Source organism: Oncorhynchus kisutch, linkage group LG20 (genome assembly GCF_002021735.2).
Source record: "Oncorhynchus kisutch isolate 150728-3 linkage group LG20, Okis_V2, whole genome shotgun sequence".
NCBI classification, from domain to species: Eukaryota; Metazoa; Chordata; class Actinopteri; order Salmoniformes; family Salmonidae; genus Oncorhynchus; species Oncorhynchus kisutch.
In genome coordinates this window covers 8,051,967-8,070,380 of record NC_034193.2, presented here as the reverse complement: position 1 = coordinate 8,070,380, position 18,414 = coordinate 8,051,967, and the positions used below count along the sequence as shown (strand labels likewise).

At 40.9% G+C, this 18,414-nt stretch overlaps 1 protein-coding gene across 5 annotated transcripts; it reads right to left on the bottom strand.

Moving 5' to 3' along the window:
• Positions 1-10,870: 10,870 nt before the first annotated feature.
• Positions 10,871-18,257, bottom strand: LOC109882729 (RPE-retinal G protein-coupled receptor). 5 transcript variants are annotated; one of them, XR_004204454.1, is made up of 7 exons: positions 17,730-18,257; positions 17,223-17,272; positions 15,193-15,314; positions 14,465-14,641; positions 13,643-13,760; positions 12,805-12,918; positions 10,871-12,635 (listed from the first exon to the last, which is right to left on the bottom strand). XR_004204454.1 is itself a non-coding variant. In XM_031799311.1 (7 exons), exons 1-7 carry the CDS (start codon positions 17,803-17,805, stop codon positions 12,492-12,494), a joined length of 888 nt encoding a protein of 295 aa, XP_031655171.1. In that variant the 5' UTR covers positions 17,806-18,250; the 3' UTR covers positions 10,871-12,491. The 5 variants fall into 5 exon arrangements, 3 of the variants coding, with proteins under 3 accessions (XP_031655171.1, XP_031655170.1, XP_031655169.1); XM_031799311.1 differs by having other exon boundaries at positions 14,488-14,641; positions 17,113-17,272; positions 17,730-18,250; XM_031799310.1 differs by lacking the exon at positions 17,730-18,257 and having other exon boundaries at positions 10,871-12,397; positions 12,458-12,635; positions 14,488-14,641; positions 17,113-17,709.
• Between the last annotated feature and the right edge of the window lie 157 nt (positions 18,258-18,414).

Below are 18,414 nucleotides of genomic sequence, written 5' to 3'. Positions count from 1 at the left end.
GTGCCAGTAACCTATAGGACACTTGCTGCCACTAGCAATGGTGCCAGTAACCTATAGGACACTTGCTGCCACTAGCAATGGTGCCAGTAACCTATAGGACACTTGCTGCCACTAGCAATGGTTTCAGTAACCTATAGGACACTTGCTGCCACTAGCAATGGTGCCAGTAACCTATAGGACACTTGCTGCCACTAGTGATCTTGCCAGTAACCTATAGGACACTTGCTGCCACTAGCAATGGTGCCAGTAACCTATAGGACACTTGCTGCCACTAGCAATGGTTTCAGTAACCTATAGGACACTTGCTGCCACTAGTGATCTTGCCAGTAACCTATAGGACACTTGCTGCCACTAGCAATGGTGCCAGTAACCTATAGGACACTTGCTGCCACTAGCAATGGTGCCAGTAACCTATAGGACACTTGCTGCCACTAGCAATGGTGCCAGTAACCTATAGGACACTTGCTGCCACTAGCAATGGTTTCAGTAACCTATAGGACACTTGCTGCCACTAGCAATGGTGCCAGTAACCTATAGGACACTTGCTGCCACTAGCAATGGTTTCAGTAACCTATAGGACACTTGCTGCCACTAGTGATCTTGCCAGTAACCTATAGGACACTTGCTGCCACTAGCAATGGTGCCAGTAACCTATAGGACACTTGCTGCCACTAGCAATGGTGCCAGTAACCTATAGGACACTTGCTGCCACTAGTGATCTTGCCAGTAACCTATAGGACACTTGCTGCCACTAGCAATGGTGCCAGTAACCTATAGGACACTTGCTGCCACTAGCAATGGTGCCAGTAACCTACAGGACACTTGCTGCCACTAGCAATGGTGCCAGTAACCTATAGGACACTTGCTGCCACTAGCAATGGTTTCAGTAACCTATAGGACACTTGCTGCCACTAGCAATGGTTTCAGTAACCTATAGGACACTTGCTGCCACTAGCAATGGTACCAGTAACCTATAGGACACTTGCTGCCACTAGCAATGGTGCCAGTAACCTATAGGACACTTGCTGCCACTAGCAATGGTACCAGTAACCTACAGGACACTTGCTACCACTAGCAATGGTGACAGTAACATACTGTGCCTTCACTGACTCTTCTGTTGACATCACTTGCTGATTGGAAGCATATTGTAACAGCCTCATCCTATCAGAAGATTGCAGACTTGGCTTATTCGAGGTGTGGCTTTCATCTAGCTCTTTTTGGGAATGTTAACTGGGAATGTCATCCCAGTTAATCTGGTCTGTTCATAAACACCAAGCTTGTAATTATATATAAATCATTTTTTAACAAGTGGGATGCATTGTTGAGTGTTACATACATTGAGCGTTAGTGCTGATTGGACGGAGATTGTGACAGCTGGTTAAAAATTGCATCCTTTGACAAGGCAAGAACAGGAAGTATGTCAGGAGAAGTGCAGTATTATCATAAGTAGACGTGTGCTTGGAATACAGAGGAAGAATGGACGGAAAAAGAGAGGCAGAGGAGGTCTAAGAGAGAGAGGGAGGAAGAGGGTGATCTAGACTCTGTTAAAAATGGTGGGAAAAAGGGAGATGGTTTTTTAAAGAAGAATGGTAGAAAGTGTAAGCAGAGTGAGTTGAAGCCAGGAGGAGAAATGGAAGTGAATGAGGGCGAAGAATCCGAGGTGGTAGGTGTGATGAAGTTCTCAGAGCCCGAGGGTCAGGATAACGACTAATCTGTGACAGTAGGAGAAAGGTTTTTGGAAAAAGTGGACCCTTGCCATTTTGAGGTTTCGGGGTGCGTGAAAACAGAGTTTGGTGCTATGGAATCCGTCAGGGTAACCATAAGTGGGCTCGTGATAATTGTTTGTGTTTCTGCTGGTCAGAGGGAGCAGGCAATCCGTGTTAAACAAATGGGGGCAAGAGATGTGGATCGTTTCGCTCTCAAGAAAAGGGTGCCATTGAAAGGAGTGATTACTGGGGCAGCGGTAAATGTGTTCCTGACCTCAGGAAGGGGAGGACTCCAGGTAAATGTGTTCCTGACCTCAGGAAGGGGAAGACTCCCGGTAAATGTGTTCCTGACCTCAGGAAGGGGAAGACTCCCGGTAAATGTGTTCCTGACCTAAGGAAGGGGAGGACTCCCGGTAAATGTGTTCCTGACCTAAGGAAGGGGAGGACTCCCGGTAAATGTGTTCCTGACCTCAGGAAGGGGAGGACTCCCGGTAAATGTGTTCCTGACCTCAGGAAGGGGAGGACTCCCGGTAAATGTGTTCCTGACCTAAGGAAGGGGAGGACTCCCGGTAAATGTGTTCCTGACCTCAGGAAGGGGAAGACTCCTGGTAAATGTGTTCCTGACCTCAGGAAGGGGAAGACTCCCAGTAAATGTGAACCTGACCTCAGGAAGGGGAAGACTCCCGGTAAATGTGAACCTGACCTCAGGAAGGGGAAGACTCCCGGTAAATGTGAACCTAACCTCAGGAAGGGGAAGATTCCCGGTGTTTGTGATGCTTGTTGTTTGGTGCAACGCAGACAGGGTGGCGTGAGTGGTGAAACAGAAATCATTGTCTGTTCTTTTGAGCTTTGATGTTGAGTCTTTGCCCAAAAAGTGATGTTAGGATGTATAAGTTATCATGTACAAGCTTTTTGTGCCGATTACATTATGTTGTTACAGGTGTCAAGCTTATGGGCATGTGGCAGCAGTGTGTTGAAGGGAGGTTCCTACTGTAGGTGTGAGAAGTGTGCAGAAGGGCACGAGACAAAGGAATGTGTAGCATTAGGGAAAGTAGTGGAATGTGTTAATTGTAGGGGAGCCCATGGGGCAGGGGATCAGAATTGTTCGGTGCGAGAAAGGCAGTTTGAGATTTCCAGGGTTAGAGTAGTGAAGAAAGTAGAGGAAGATGGGTCAAGGGGGAGGGATACTGAGAGGAGTGGTGTGAGTAGTAGATCTGTACCAGTATAGAGAGATAAACCAACAAGTGATATATGTTTCAGTAAGATTGGATTTTTGGCATTTATAGCAATGGTTATCAACTGTACTGCAGGGATGAAACATAAATCTCAGAAAATAGAGGTTGTGGTGGCAGCTGCAGAGAGGTATTTGGTTGTGCGAGACTTGACGTCAGAAGAGTTAAAGGATGTAATAAGTGGTGGTATCCCATCCTTTCAGGCTGTTGGCCTGAGGTAGGAGTAAATAGATTTAAATAGTGAAGTATTATTTTTTATTTTTTTGTGAGTGTAGTGTTAGACAGTAGGGTATTTATTTATTATTATTATTGTGTATTTTTTAAAGCAAACTATAAGGGAGTTATACTCCAGTCCAGTAGGTGGTGGTAATGCAACATTTCTTGGATGCCAACCGCTGTTAAAGCTCAGCGAAGAAGAAGCCTGTAGTCTGCCAGTTACCCAGTGTTGTCCTTTGTTGAAGCTTGATTTGTTCACCGTCTGTGATGGCGCCTGAGTGAGTTTGAGTCTTAGTCTTAGTCCCAGCGTTGTTAAAGGCCAGACATAAACTCAGCAAAAAAAGAAACGTCCCTTTTACAGGAATCTGTTTTTCAAAGATAATTCGTAAAAATTCAAATAACTTCACAGATCTTCATTGTAAAGGGTTTAAACACTGTTTCCCATGCTTGTTCAATGAATGAACATGCACCTGTGGAACGGTCATTAAGACACTAGCAGCTTACAGACGGTGGGCAATTAAGGTCACGGTTATGAAAACTTCGGACACTAAAGAGGCCTTTCTACTGACTCTGAAAAACACCAAAAGAAAGATGCCCAGGGTCACTGCTCATCTGCTTGAATGTGCCTTAGGCATGCTGCAAGGAGACATGAGGACTGCAGATGTGGCCAGGGCAATAAACTGCAATGTCCGTACTGTGAGATGCCTAAGACAGCGCTACAGGGAGACAGGACAAACAGCTGATCGTCCTTGCAGTGGCAGACCACGTGTAACAACACCTGCACAGGATCGGTACATCCGAATATTACACCTGCAGGACAGGTACAGGATGGCAACAACAACTGACCGAGTTACAGCAGGAACGCACAATCCCTCCATCAGTGCTCAGACTGCCTGCAATAGGCTGAGAGAGGCAGGACTGAGGGCTTGTAGGCCCGTTGTAAGGCAGGACCTCACTGGCAACAACGTTGCCTATGGGTACAAACCCACCGTCGCTGGACCAGACAGGACTGGCAAAAAGTGCTCTTCACTGACGAGTCGAGATTTTGTCTCACCAAAGGTGATGGTCGGATTCGCGTTTATCGTCGAAGGAATGAGCATTACACCAAGGCCTGTACTCTGGAGCGGGATCGATTTGGAGGTGGAGGGTCTGTCATGGTCTGGGGCGGTGTGTCACATCATCATCGGACTGAGCTTGTTGTCATTGCAGGCAATCTCAACGCTGTGCGTTACAGGGAAGACATCATCCTCCCTCATGTGGTACCCTATCTGCAGGCTCATCCTGACATGAACCTCCAGCATGACAATGCCACCAGCCATACTGCTCGTTCTGTGCGTGATTTCCTGCATGACAGGAATGTCAGTGTTCTGGCATGGCCAGCGAAGAGCCCGGATCTCAATCCCATTGAGCACGCCTGGGACCTGTTGGATCGGAGGGTGAGGGCTAGGGCCATTCCCCCCAGAAATGTCTGGGAACTTGCAGGTGCCTTGGTGGAAGAGTGGGGTAACATCTCACAGCAAGAACTGGCAAATCTGGTGCAGTCCATGAGGAGGAGATGCACTGCAGTACTTAATGCAGCTGGTGGCCACACTAGATACTGACTGTTACTTTTGATTTTGACCCTCTCTTTGTTCAGGGATACATTATTCCATTTCTGTTAGTCACATGTCTGTGGAACTTGTTCAGTTTATGTCTCAGTTGTTGAATCTTGTCATGTTCATACAATAATTTACAAATGTTAAGTTTGCTGAAAATAAACGCAGTTGACAGTGAGAGTATGTTTCCTTTTTTGCTGAGATTATATATCAATGTGATACCAAAGAACCATACAATATTTAATTTATTGCTAGTCATAATGTTATTGTAATAATTCAAATGCTAACGCTTCCAACTGGTATTTACGATTTCACAACTGGTAAATTCCCACCTCCTACATGGTTACAAATGCAGCTTTATATTTAATATATTGGGTAGAAAAATTTACCATTATACTAGATTATGAGCACATGTACACTAAAAGGTACCGACCAGTACTACTTGAGTTCCTATGTGTACCTTTGACCAGCGAATAACGCTGTACTGTAACCATGCTCTCATTCCTCTGTCTGTCTGTGTGTGTGTGTGTGTGTGTGTGTGTGTGTGTGTGTGTGTGTGTGTGTGTGTGTGTGTGTGTGTGTGTGTGTGTGTGTGTGTGTGTGTGTGTGTGTGTGTGTGTGTGTGTGTGTGTGTGTGTGTGTGTGTGTGTGTGTGTGTGTGTGTGTGTGTAATAACCATTTTGTGGCACCGCTGAGACATTAATACAGTCCAGACTGAAAGTTCCTATCCCGAGTGTGTTTAATCACACGTTGTGTTAGAGTCTACCAGCTCCATGCTAGTGGACACCTGCAAAGCTATTATTTTGGCAGTGTAAGATGTGGAACTGCATTAGAGCTGTCAAATCCACAAACGTCTTCCGGCCTTATACCTGAAGCGGAAATTGCCATTGGCTGCACAGAATTGCATTAAGAGAGATACCATGCAGCCTTGTTTACAAGTTGGAACACGAGATGTAATCTACACCTCAATTAGGCTGATAGAAATCCTCAATATTTTGTGGAATGATTTTCAATTTGAGTGTCATTATTTCAATATAGCCTACACGTTCTCGTTCTGAGTAGAACTGGCGTGGCTTCATGATGATGACCATATGAACTCCCCGATTTGACAGCTCTAATGCAGTTACACCTCTGACACAGTAAAAACACCAGCTATGCGGGTGTCGGCTATCGCGTGTTGAATCTAGGCCTTAACGTCAAGTGTCCCTGAGCACTGCTACTTTTTAGTTGGTGTCAGATAATCACGCCATTATTGACTTGATTCCAGACAACTTTTAGCAACGTGCAAAAATGTATTCTTGACGGGACAAAAAGTACGTACGTGCATTGCTATTGACAGTAAATAAACTACAAAATACTAATAGAGTATCCTATTACTGTAGAAATGTACCATAAATTAACTACAATTTACCACAAAATAAACACTAATGGCTAACAGTGTAGTTTCATGTTATCACATGTTGAACCAAATGATTTCACATGTTTTTGGAACAAATCGTGTGAAACGGTGTTTTTGGAACACTTCACATGTGGAAAACATGTTTTTGGAACACTTTACATGTGGAGAATGTGTTTTTGGAACACTTTACATGTGGAAAATGTGTTTTTGGAACACTTCATGTGAAAAAATGTGTTTTTGGAACACTTCACATGTGGAAAATGTGTTTTTGGAACACTTCACATGTGGAAAACATGTTTTTGGAACACTTCACATGTGGAAAATGTGTTTTTGGAACACTTCACATGTGAAAAATGTGTTTTTGGAACACTTCATGTGAAAAAATTTGTTTTTGGAACACTTCACATGTGGAAAATGTGTTTTTGGAACACTTCACATGTGGAAAACGTGTTTTTGGAACACTTCACATTTTCAAATGTGCAATTCCATGTGTTATTGCTGTTCAGTTAAAGGGATGACCACACCTGGGATTTGAACTCAGAACCACTGGATTGGAAGTAGACTGATCATTCTGCTGCGCCACAAAGTCAGCAGTGTTTTCTTAAAACATTAATTACTTATGATACATCTCTACACTTATCAAAAGAGCGTCATCTGTACTGCTATTATAGTCCTCAATTAATCTGACTATTCTCTCATCATTGATTTCATTGACTTATTTCAGTCATTTGAGTGATTCTGTATATTCTTTTAATGTTACCCCTGAATCACTATAATAAATAGAATCGTTTTTAAACAAAGCTGAGATTTTCTTCGAACTCCAAAGTGTAGGAATACAGGTGAAATTGGTTACTGACAACAGACATTGTGGCGGAGCAGGAAGATTGGAATGCTGTGAACCAAGAGGATGTGAGTTCAAATCCCAGGTAACAACATGTTGTACATGAATTACTCCATAAATACACACAATGTTGTCAAATATGTGTTTAAAGGCACTGTGTATCAGAATGACTCATTTTTGGTTTGCAGAAATCTCATGTGAATCCAAATGTGAAGGATTATGTTATCAAGAGCTGCATGTAGCCAGGTCTGTCCATATCCTTTACTAGTTAGTGACTTATTATCCCAGTTAAAAATCATTTGTAGTCAGCAATAGGGGAGTGATTTTTTTTCTAGACATCTTTGAAAACCAAGTCAGGTAAAGAGCTTTTTTTTATGTTTTAAAGGGGCAGTGTTATATTTTGAGACAGGCTTGAATAAGCTAAATAGCCAATAGGCAGAGAGAAGCATAATTTGTCTGATTCTCTGTAATAATGGTATGGGAATAGTAATGCATCTAATTTTGTAAAGTGGTTTCTTGCATTAAACAACACAACAACATTTTCAGTCACCTCCTTGTCTGAAGGTTAAGTTGATAAACAGATTAAGTCTCATGGAATGTGGGCCTACATTGAACACCAAACTTTGGCTGTTACTGTCGGCTGAATACTAGGACAGCTATTTCCATGTTAAAATGTTATGGGATGCATTTTCTCCATTGTTTTTGATGGTAGGCCACTCTGGTAGGTCTACATTATGATCAAATAGTCACTGTAGGCTACTAGGCCACTGTTAAACCTGTAACTTAAAGCAGGTACAGCCTCAGTGTTCATAGTAAACGCACACTGGAAGTTGCACAGAATCAAGTTTGAGCTCAGCAGACCAAAAATTTGCTCAGTGCAAGGGAACATTGGTGGACACCCCTTCAAATGAGTGGAACCGGCTATGTCAGCCACACCTGTTGCTGACAGATGTATAAAATCGAGCACACCGCCATGCAATCTCCATAGACAAACACTGGCAGTAGAATGGCCCTTACTGAAGAGCTCAGTCACTTTGTGGCACCTTCATAGGACGCCACCTTTCCAACAAGTCAGTTTGTCAAATTTCTCCCCTCTAGAGTTTCCCCGGTCAACTGTAAATGCTGTTATTGTGAAGTGGAAAGGTCTAGGAGCAACAACAGCTCAGCCCTGAAGTGATAGGCCATTCAAGCTCACAGAACAGGAAATGCTGAAGAGCGTAAAAATCATCTGTCCTCGGGTTGCAACACTCACTGCCGAGTTCCAAACTGCCTCTGGAAGCAACGTCAGCACAAGAACTGTTCGTCGGGAGATTTATGAAATGGTTTCCATGGTGAAGCAGTCAAAGATCACACAAGCCAAAGATCACCATGCGCAATGCCAAGCGTCAGCTGGAGTGGTGTAAAGCTCGCCACCTTTGGACTCTGGAGTGACGAATCACGCTTCACCATCTGGCAGTCCGACGGAAGAATCTGAGCACGCTATCTGCCAGAATGCATCGTGCCAACTGTAAAATTTGGAATAATGGTTTGGGCTGTTTTTCATGGTTCAGGCCCCTTAGTTCCAGTGAAGGGACATCTTAATGCTACAGCATACAATGAATGACATTCTACACGCCTCCCAGCTAATGGTATCAAGTTCTACTGTAGCCAAATGTGGGACACTATATAGTGAATAGCATGCCATGTCAGAAACAGGAAATTTGAATTATGGGTGAATTACAATGAATGGACATTTTTGAAGGTGTTGATACTTTTTTATTAGTTCAAGTCTGTTAAATGGAAATGACAAACTTTACACACCTTTTTAAACCTTGAAATACACTATACGTTTGCATTTCCTGTTGTGCAGGAAATTTCCTGCAACATCCGAGTGATCAAATTAAGATCCTACATCTGTAGTTAGCATTGTGTACTGTACCAGGCAGTTACCAATTGTGTTTGAGTTCTTCGAAGTATGTTAATGTCAGTTCATGAACCCCTCAGACTTCACACGCATCCCAAATGGCCCCCTATTCCCTACCATAGGGCTCTGGTCAAAAGTAGTGCTCTACATAGATTAGTATTTTTGAGGTCGGTTCAGTTTCGGTTCGATTATTAAAAAAGAATCACGTTTTTCAATTTCTATCATTTAAAAAAATAAAAGTGCTATGCATTATGTATGTTGAATTCTGTAACACAGAATAAAACAATTAACAGCAGTCACGTTACTTTAAACCTCTTAAAGGAACCAAACCTTTTTTTTCAACAAATGTGTTTTATTTGATGACTTATTTATTTAATTCCAAGTCAACATCTCATCTCTATAGAGTTACTAGAGTTACTGCCTATGCTGTTTGACAAAATCACTATTTTAGTATTTCTTCAAAGTAAAGAAGGCATACTTTTATGACTGCTGAATATCTAAAATCATGTATTTTCAGGCTCGCTAAACTTTCTATCTCTCGATCGGTGCTTCTCTCTTCTCTCAGCGGGCGCGCAATGGATTATAGTCATTGTAGTTAATTACCAAGTTTTCTGAGGTAAACTATGTACAATGTTGGCCTGTTGGAAATTACAACTCCCTACTACATCTCACAGTTCAGGATTGATCTAATCTATCTCTACATTTTTTTTTTTTTACTTTTTTAAATAAAACATTTTGTTGATTTATCCAGAACTAGTTGGCATTCTGTCATTTCCACCAATTCTGCTCTCACTAAAAATGATCTCAGAACTGTGTTTTGTATACATTTCAGGAAAATACAAGACGTTGCCCAATTTGTATAAAAATAAATGGTTTGGTTACATCATTCTGTCAACCCTCCTAAAACATACTGTAATGATGGTGTGTAGTACTTTCTTAGAGTACTGTAGTAACATCCAGGTCCCTTTTTATTGGTCAACAGGGTTCTCTGAACCTGACAAACTATAACATCCAGGACCCTTTTTATTGGTCAACAGGGTTCTCTGAACCTGACAAACTATAACATCCAGGTCCCTTTTTATTGGTCAACAGGGTTCTCTGAACCTGACAATCTGTAACATCCAGGACCCTTTTTATTGGTCAACAGGGTTCTCTGAACCTGCCAAACTGTAACATTCAGGTGAGTTAGGAGAAAGTCAACTCCTCCCCCGGAGGAAGGCTGTTGTCTATTTGCAGTTTGCGTCTCAAATGACACTCTATTCCCCACTCTGTTGTAGTGCAATATATAGGGAATAGGTGGCCATTAGGTCTTGGTTCATAGTAGTGCACTATATAGGGAATAGGTGGCTATTAGGTCTTGGATCATAGTAGTGCACTATATAGGGAATAGGTGGCTATTAGGTCTTGGATCATAGTAGTGCACTATATAGGGAATAGGTTGCCATTTGCAACACCCCTGCTGATTGGGTGATGTGGCTCTGACAGGCCCTGGTGCTGTGCCACACAGGATTACTGTGACAGGCGGCTGTGTCAGGGACTTAGCTGCATTAGTTCACTCCACTCGTTAAAGGTTTATTTCAGGACTGGAGACTCCATGTTAAGCAGCTCAGACGACACAGTGACAGGCGCTGGCGCGTTACACCACTGTGTTGATGTCTGCCATGCTTACCTCACCTGGGACCAGAACACATGACTGGGAGTAGAAACAAAACTGAGAAAGACAACATTGCAAACAACTGCAATGGAGTAGATTGACTGTTTGTTTTTAACGTAAGGTTATGCATGGAGGCGTCTGCTACACAAAGATAGACAAAGTTAAAACGACACAACGGGACACAATGTGATAGTCTAAGATTACGGTTTGAACGTGCAAATACATTCAAAAATGTATATATATGCACGCATGACTGTCAATCTGTCTGCTAAATGGCATATTATATTAGAACAACAACAAACACATTCAATACACCAAACATTATTAGGTTACATCTAGTTTACTCCAGACTATATGGGGATGTAATGTAATGTAAGACTTTGTAACATAGGGAGCATTGGTCATTCACAAACTTCCTCCGTGGGATTCAGTGTTTAAGGGAAGTGGTTTTCGCCACTTCCTTTAAACAGGGATGATCCTGCTTCTTTACGTTCTGTCTCCACAGTAAAGTACCTACAGAGAATAGTTCTTCACAGAAAGATTGGTGGCTATACTGTGAAGAGGTTACATCACATCAAGGCTTTTGTCTTCAGATTTCAAATTGAACCATGTTCCCTACATAGTGCACTAAATAGGGAATGGGGTGTAATTTGGGAGACAATCCTAAAACTCCTCAGGAACCAAAAAAGTCACACAATAAATCTACTTGGTCACAACTATACAACAACCTCCATAGCATGAAATGTCTTGGCTGAATGACACCTGGGTTCAGTCACTATATGAAATAATTTCCAATACTTTATCCTGGCTCGATTGAGATTGCCTTGAAATTGTATACTGTAAAAAAAAACATTTAAAAAACTGTGTACCCTGCCCATCTGGCACTCCAGGCAGGTTAAAGTATTTGAAAGATTTCAAATAGTATTTGAACCCAGGTGTGGTCAGAGTATAGCTCTTTTTTGAAGTCTCATCCTTTTACAGCTGTACAGGTACAGCGGCATGCTGAGAATCACACCATTTCCAGGTAAGGACAGTGGAGTCAGATTGAAGAGCGGCTGCATGGCGGAATACCTTGCTGTGTTTATTACAGTGCTGGAGGGATACATCAGGGAAACTTCTAGAAGTAAAGCTATTGGCTATAAAAATTTAAAAAAAATTAAACGGCATTACATTAACATGACTTGAACCTTAAGTTTGGTCCACTTTTAAGTTGATCTCTGGTCGTATTACCTTGAAATAACTCAGCATGAACACCACATTAAGAGCACTGTGGTATTTGTATTACAACGTAGGTCATTGAGTGTCCTATGTCTAGTCAATCATGAGACATCCTTCAATCTAATAGCAGGTGCTTCTCCCCAAAGTCTATTTGAATGGAGAGTCAGCCACCATACCGCTATTGACAAGCTACATTGGACCCATGGTTTCCCAAGCCAGCTAAATAAACAATTAACATTAAGTTCACCACCTTGTACAAATACCATTCTTCCAATGTGAAACCTACTGCAATGAGAGTGCATGATGAGGATGTTGTTTGGATATAGCCTGTACTATAGAATTAGAATGTGAGAATGGAACATTCTAATTCCATGGCCTGTACAGTAGTGTAACCATAGAATTAGAATGTGAGAATGGAACATTCTAATTCCAGGGCCTGTACAGTAGTGTAACCATAGAATTAGAATGTGAGAATGGAACATTCTAATTCCATGGCCTGTACAGTAGTGTAACCATAGAATTAGAATGTGAGAATGGAACATTCTAATTCCATGGCCTGTACAGTAGTGTAACCATAGAATTAGAATGTGAGAATGGAACATTCTAATTCCATGGCCTGTACAGTAGTGTAACCATAGAATTAGAATGTGAGAATGGAACATTCTAATTCCATGGCCTGTACAGTAGTGTAACCATGGAATTAGAATGTCAGAATGGAAAACTTCCTTTATCTTCCTTTTAACTTCACAACGACCGGCTCAGTAAACTTCTGGCCAGTCAGGAACTGCCACACCCCTCTGTAGAACTCGTTCCCAAAGGAATAAAGCCACGCGTTGAAAATAGGATTCGTTTTCGCCAAAACAGGAAGTAACTAGGAGATGAATAAAGATGTTTTCTTGTTAAAAGATTTAAATAAAACAAATCTCCATTCAAATTTAATTGAAATAAAGAATTATCAAGCACAGAGAGAAAGAAACAGAAAAAAAAGACCAAAAGAATTGAAGAAAAGGGAAAAAGGTAGAAGAAAAAGAACTGCTCACCATTCTCAGCTTTGGAGAGACCAGTCTGGCATTGCCAAAGCAGGCGTAGATGCACATGATTTCGTAGGGTCCCCAGCAGAACAACAGAACCCTCAGTGGTATGCTGGTGTTCCACTGGAATACAAGGACAGTCAATAAAATTGTATTGAATGGGACTTTTAAGGGTTAAAGCTATCTGGAATCCTTGGGATGTCCCTACCATACATTCTAACCCCTACACTTACTTTACTCCTGTTTAGACTTTTCTGGCTTTTGAAGTCACACAATAACATATCAAAATCACATAATGTATAAAAGAGCAGAACATAGTGACTGTTATATTCCCCCACACAGAACAGAGTGACTTATGTAGCCCCACACAGAACATAGTGACTTAAGTACCCCCACACAGAACATAGTGACTCTATGTACCCCCACACAGAACATAGTGACTTAAGTACCCCCACACAGAACATAGTGACTCTATGTACCCCCACACAGAACATAGTGACAATGGAAACAGGATGCACCTGAGCTTAATTTCGAGTCTCATAGCAAAGGGTCTGAATACTGATGTAAATAATGTATTTCAGTTTTTTATTTATTAGCAAAAATATCTAAAAACTAATTTTCACTTTGTGGGGTCTTTGTGTGTATTTTTTCTCATCTATTTTAGAAAAAGGCTGTAATGTAACAAAATGTGGAAAAAGTCAAGGGGGTCTGAATACTTTCCCGAATGCACTGTATATTGAGAAGTATGTTTTTCTGGCCAAAGATGAATGGTATTATTATAATGCGTTGTAATGTTCCAAAGAACATTCAAATGTTCTAACGGTAGAATGTTGGAGGGTTTATTTACCCTGTGCTTGTGGATCTTCTTGAAGTATGCGTGAATGGCGTCGTAGTTGGACTTCATGACATAAGCAGGGAAGATAAGGTAGAAGACCGTCAGGGCCCCCATATAGGTAATGTAGTCCCTGTTGAATGGAGATGAACATGGACGGTATAACGACATACACTGTATAATACAGTGTATCTTTAAACATGGGGTATCCTCACTTGTCTAGGGTTGCTAAATTCTGGTAGTTTTCCCAAAATTCCCAGGTTTTCCAGATATCCTAGAGGGTTCCGCAGTTCCTGATTTATTCCCTCCTGATTCCGGGAATCTTCCAACTGGGACTTATGGAAAACCTTGGAATGTTGCAACCATAGTAAGCGGGAGACATTGCTAGACAGCATTGTTTTTATTGTCCAAAATGAATAATCCCAATCCATTAGAGATTTTTTGGAAGTGCTCATTCTGTGTGTGAAATGCTGGATGTTTTCAACTGGGGTAAAGAGCCTACTTTTGAGGTAATCTGCTTGGTTGTCTTAAATCCCAGTTTCTGTTATTCCATTGTTGACATTTGACTAAGCAAAACAGTGATGCCAACAGCTGGTTTAGACAGAAGGGTATTTGGGAGTCAATCTTTAGACATTGTAAAGTCTTGTAGGGTCTCTGGTTGAAACATCAACGCGTGTAGAGGTAACAGTGTGTAAGGAAGTTGTTGTTTTACAATTAAATGACCTTCAGGAATTGGAATTCCCTGCACCACAGATGAGAGAGAACATGAGGTTGTGCACACATTTCATTTTCTGACTGTAAGTCGCTCTGGATAAGATTGTCTGCTAAATAACCTACATTTTAATATAAACGTAGCCTACATGTCTCCTTTGGTGTAGTCTAGTGTGCAGCAGGTCCTCATGGGCTCAAAGTCATAAACTCCCCAACCAATCAGAGGGACGGCCGCCCAGATGATGGCCAACCCCCAGATAATGATTGAAATAGTCCAGGCCGTGCTCCAAAACAGCTTCTGATCTGGAACATAATAAAGTTAAGTTTATTGGAATTTGCAAGAGTATGTATATAGTACATCAATCAAATGTTTCATAATCAATAGCACTATAGTAAATGACATGAACACATACTGGGAAAGGGCAAATGGGGGATACCTAGTCAGTTGTACAACTGAATGCATTCAACTGAAATGTGTCTTACGCATTTGAGGATGCATGGCTTTCGACCTTTGTCTCTCCGAGCCCGTACGGGAGTTGTAGCGATGAGACAAGATAGTAATTACTAACAATTGGATACCACAAAATTAGGGAGAAAAAGGGGGTAAAATTGTTTAAAAAATAATAATAATTAAAAAATAAATGTGTCTTCCGCATTTAACCCAACCCCTCTGAATCAGAGGTGCGGGGGGGGGGGGGGGGCTGCCATAATCAACATCCACAGCACCCGGGAAACAGAGGGTTAACTGCCTTGCTCAGGGGCAGAACGACATATTCTTACCTTGTCAGCTCGGTTACTGGCCCAACGCTCTAACCACTAGGCTACCTGCCGCCGTACAGTAGGATTCTACTCACTGGTCACATATTGGTGATATCTGTCCCAGGCGATGGTAGCCAGGAAACTGATAGAGGCCAGAACTGCTGTCATCCCCATGAAGGCGTGGTTGCTACATCCGTCTTGGCCCCAGGGCCAGTGTCTAGGGTGACGAGAAGAGAGGAGCACATTTAGGCTGCGTTTACACAGGCAGCCCAATTCCGATATTTTGCCTGATTATTTACAAAAGATCGATCTGATTGGTCAAAAAATATACATATATTGACAAAATATCAGAATTGGGCTACCTGTCTAAACACAGCCTTGGTGTTTGTATTCCCATCATAAACATGGTGACTCATATTGCTGCAAATTGTTATATCAAATACACCTACAGTTGAACTATGAAATCAGGATCACATACATTAACAACAGTTCAACATTACAGTTACGGCCGATTCCTCTCGTAACAAAAGAAGACCATGATTTTAGGGGATTTTTACATAATTTAATCCATAGAAGGTTCCTTTTGGAGGTTGGATTCTTGATGTATATTTGACATTTGTATCTTAAAGCATAATTGAGAAATAATTAATTGAAATGTTAATATTTGTGACATTTTGGCCTTACCCCTTTCCTCCCTTAAGACTCCATATTGTTTCATCTATAGATGAAAAATCGGTGTCATATGAAACTTTGCTGCTTGTTCTTGTTCTGCTTGTTATAAAGTACATTCATTTGTCAATATTGACAAATATAAATACATTAAATACATTATTTTTAAATATAGTTTTTTTTGTGCATAATAACAGGCATATCAAAGTTCCACCGTGGACTCCCTGATACTTTTAGAGTTATGATCCAATTAGTACGCATTACCAACAGGGTGAATGCAAAAATTGATCAAAAAAAATTGTCACCCTCTACTGGTGATTTGCAGGATGTGAAATTATACAAATAAAAGGAGGGCTGTGATTGGTCACATTGCCTACTCTACCATTTTCTCTGAATAAAATGGGTCATAACTTAAAAACTAGCAGAGATCCCTCTGGAACGTATATATGCCCGTAGAGTATATGATCGTAGAGTATATGATCGTAGAGTATATGATCGTAGAGGAGATGATCGTAGAGGAGATGATCGTAGAGGAGATGATCGTAGAGGAGATGATCGTAGAGGAGATGATCGTAGAGGAGATGATCGTAGAGGAGATGATCGTAGAGGAGATGATCGTAGAGGAGATGATCGTAGAGTATCGTAGAGGAGATGATCGTAGAGATGATCGTAGAGATGATCGTAGAGGAGATGATCGTAGAGTATATGATCGTAGAGGAGATGATCGTAGAGTATATGATCGTAGAGTATATGATCGTAGAGTATATGATCGTAGAGTATATGATGTTCAACATTATGTTGAACAATTTGCCCTAACCAACATTTCTATATTTTTCAATAATTATAAAATATGTTTTTGAAATCAAAATAGTACTCATACTAGAGAACAAGTAGAAAAGCTACATTTGACACCCATTTTGTTGGTGTCTTAAAGGAGACCTGGGTCAGGCCAAAATGTCACAAATGTTCAAACTTCGTAAAAAAAAAGTTAAATTATGCTTGAAGATACAAATGTCAGATACATGTCAACAATGCTTCCTCCAAAGGACCCTTATATAGATTACATTTCATGAAAAAAAAAATGAAAAAAAATGAGTAATTTTTTCCCTAGTTTCGTGAGGAATCACCCTTTTGTGTAGTATAGCATATATCCATTATAGCTACTCAGAAATGCATGACACATGTGCCTTACTTGAATGCCTCTCTAGAAAGGATGTAAGCACAAATCATTCTGTAAACCACTTTTAGATCAATGCATAAACGCATGTTTTGCAACAACTATTGTACACATAAATTAGGCAACCTCCAAAGGAGTTAATGTAGTGTCAGAGGACAAAAATTCAGACCTATAAAATAAACTGGCGTAAGCAGCGATCAGGCCGTTTAAATTGAGCATAATGTCAGCCACAGCAAGGTTAAACACAAGAAAATTACTGGGAGTTCGCATTTGCTTTACGCTAATATAGGCCAATATTGAAATGGCGTTGAGGAAGAATCCAAGAAGACCTAAAACACACACAGGAAAGAAAGAAATCATCAAGGGAAACAACTTGTGATAGATTCCATGATATAAACAGACGAAATGGAGGTTTAACATTTCAGTTAAGTTACACGTATTGGATATGTCCGAAATTGTTGAATTTTAAGCACACATACTTTTATTTCACTTTCACATTTCAACCTTACAAAACCTTATCTTACAATTATAGCACATAATAGCAATTATCACATTGACATTCATGGATGATTTGAAGTTGCCAAATTGCTGTAATTACTTGAAGAATCTTCAAAGCATTTCTCGGGCCAAATCATTTTTGTTTTGTCCGACTTTAAATTCTTTAGGCCTATCCATTTAAGATCCCTTTAAAAGCCCACAGGGTTCCATCCTCTGGCAGCCGTTTCTCTAGTGCAAATAAATAAAAACTTTCGTTTCAACATATTTGGCATAAAATATTTCACTTACCTCCAACAAGAAGAGCTGAACCGAATGCAAACATGTCAAAATCGGAGAATCCCTCCGGTAATGTGTATGCTGCCATTTTTTAATGGCTACTATAATTGTCGGGACACTACAGATAATTCCTCTACGTTTATTTCCGCTTCTAAAAGTGCCAGAGGTTTCTAAGACTGAACTCCTTATAAACGCTCTTTCACGTGAAAAGACATTCAAGGACTTATCTCAAGAAAAAACCTTACCAATCCCTACAGGAATGTTCTAATTAGAGGTACAATGATAATGATAGAGTATGCTACACATTGGATATGAACTATTTTCTTCTTTTTCCGAAAATATATTTTTCTTTGTGTTCATTGAAGTGGTTTCTGCGCACCTAGTGCGCATGCGCAGCTCGCTGATCTATAAAACAACTGATAAGGAGCCCGCCTATCTCACATTATAGGCTACTACTGACCAGTGGTAGTCACTGAACTCTAAACCCACAGATCATGCTTTATCCTTTGTAGGCTAAACATTATATGGTACATGACAATGAAGGATATCTCTCATAGGACGGCGCACAAATGGCCCAGCGTCGTCCTGGTTAGGGTTTGGCCGGTGTAAGGCCGTCATTGTAAATAAGAATTTGTTCTTAACTGACTTGCCTAGTTAAATAAAGTTTAAATAACATATACATATATATTTAGATAGG

Bases quoted from the DNA above. Each gene is read 5' to 3' on its own strand.
- LOC109882729 (XM_031799309.1), bottom strand. From the start codon at position 17,363: ATGTTAAACCTCCATTTCGTCTGTTTATATCATGGAATCTATCACAAG. The intron at 13,761-14,487 runs GTAGGCTACGTT...TCCATTCAACAG, and splicing joins GACTACACCAAAGGAGACAT to GGACTACATTACCTATATGG. The intron at 12,636-12,804 runs GTGAGCAGTTCT...TTCATCTCCTAG, and splicing joins TCTCTCCAAAGCTGAGAATG to TTACTTCCTGTTTTGGCGAA.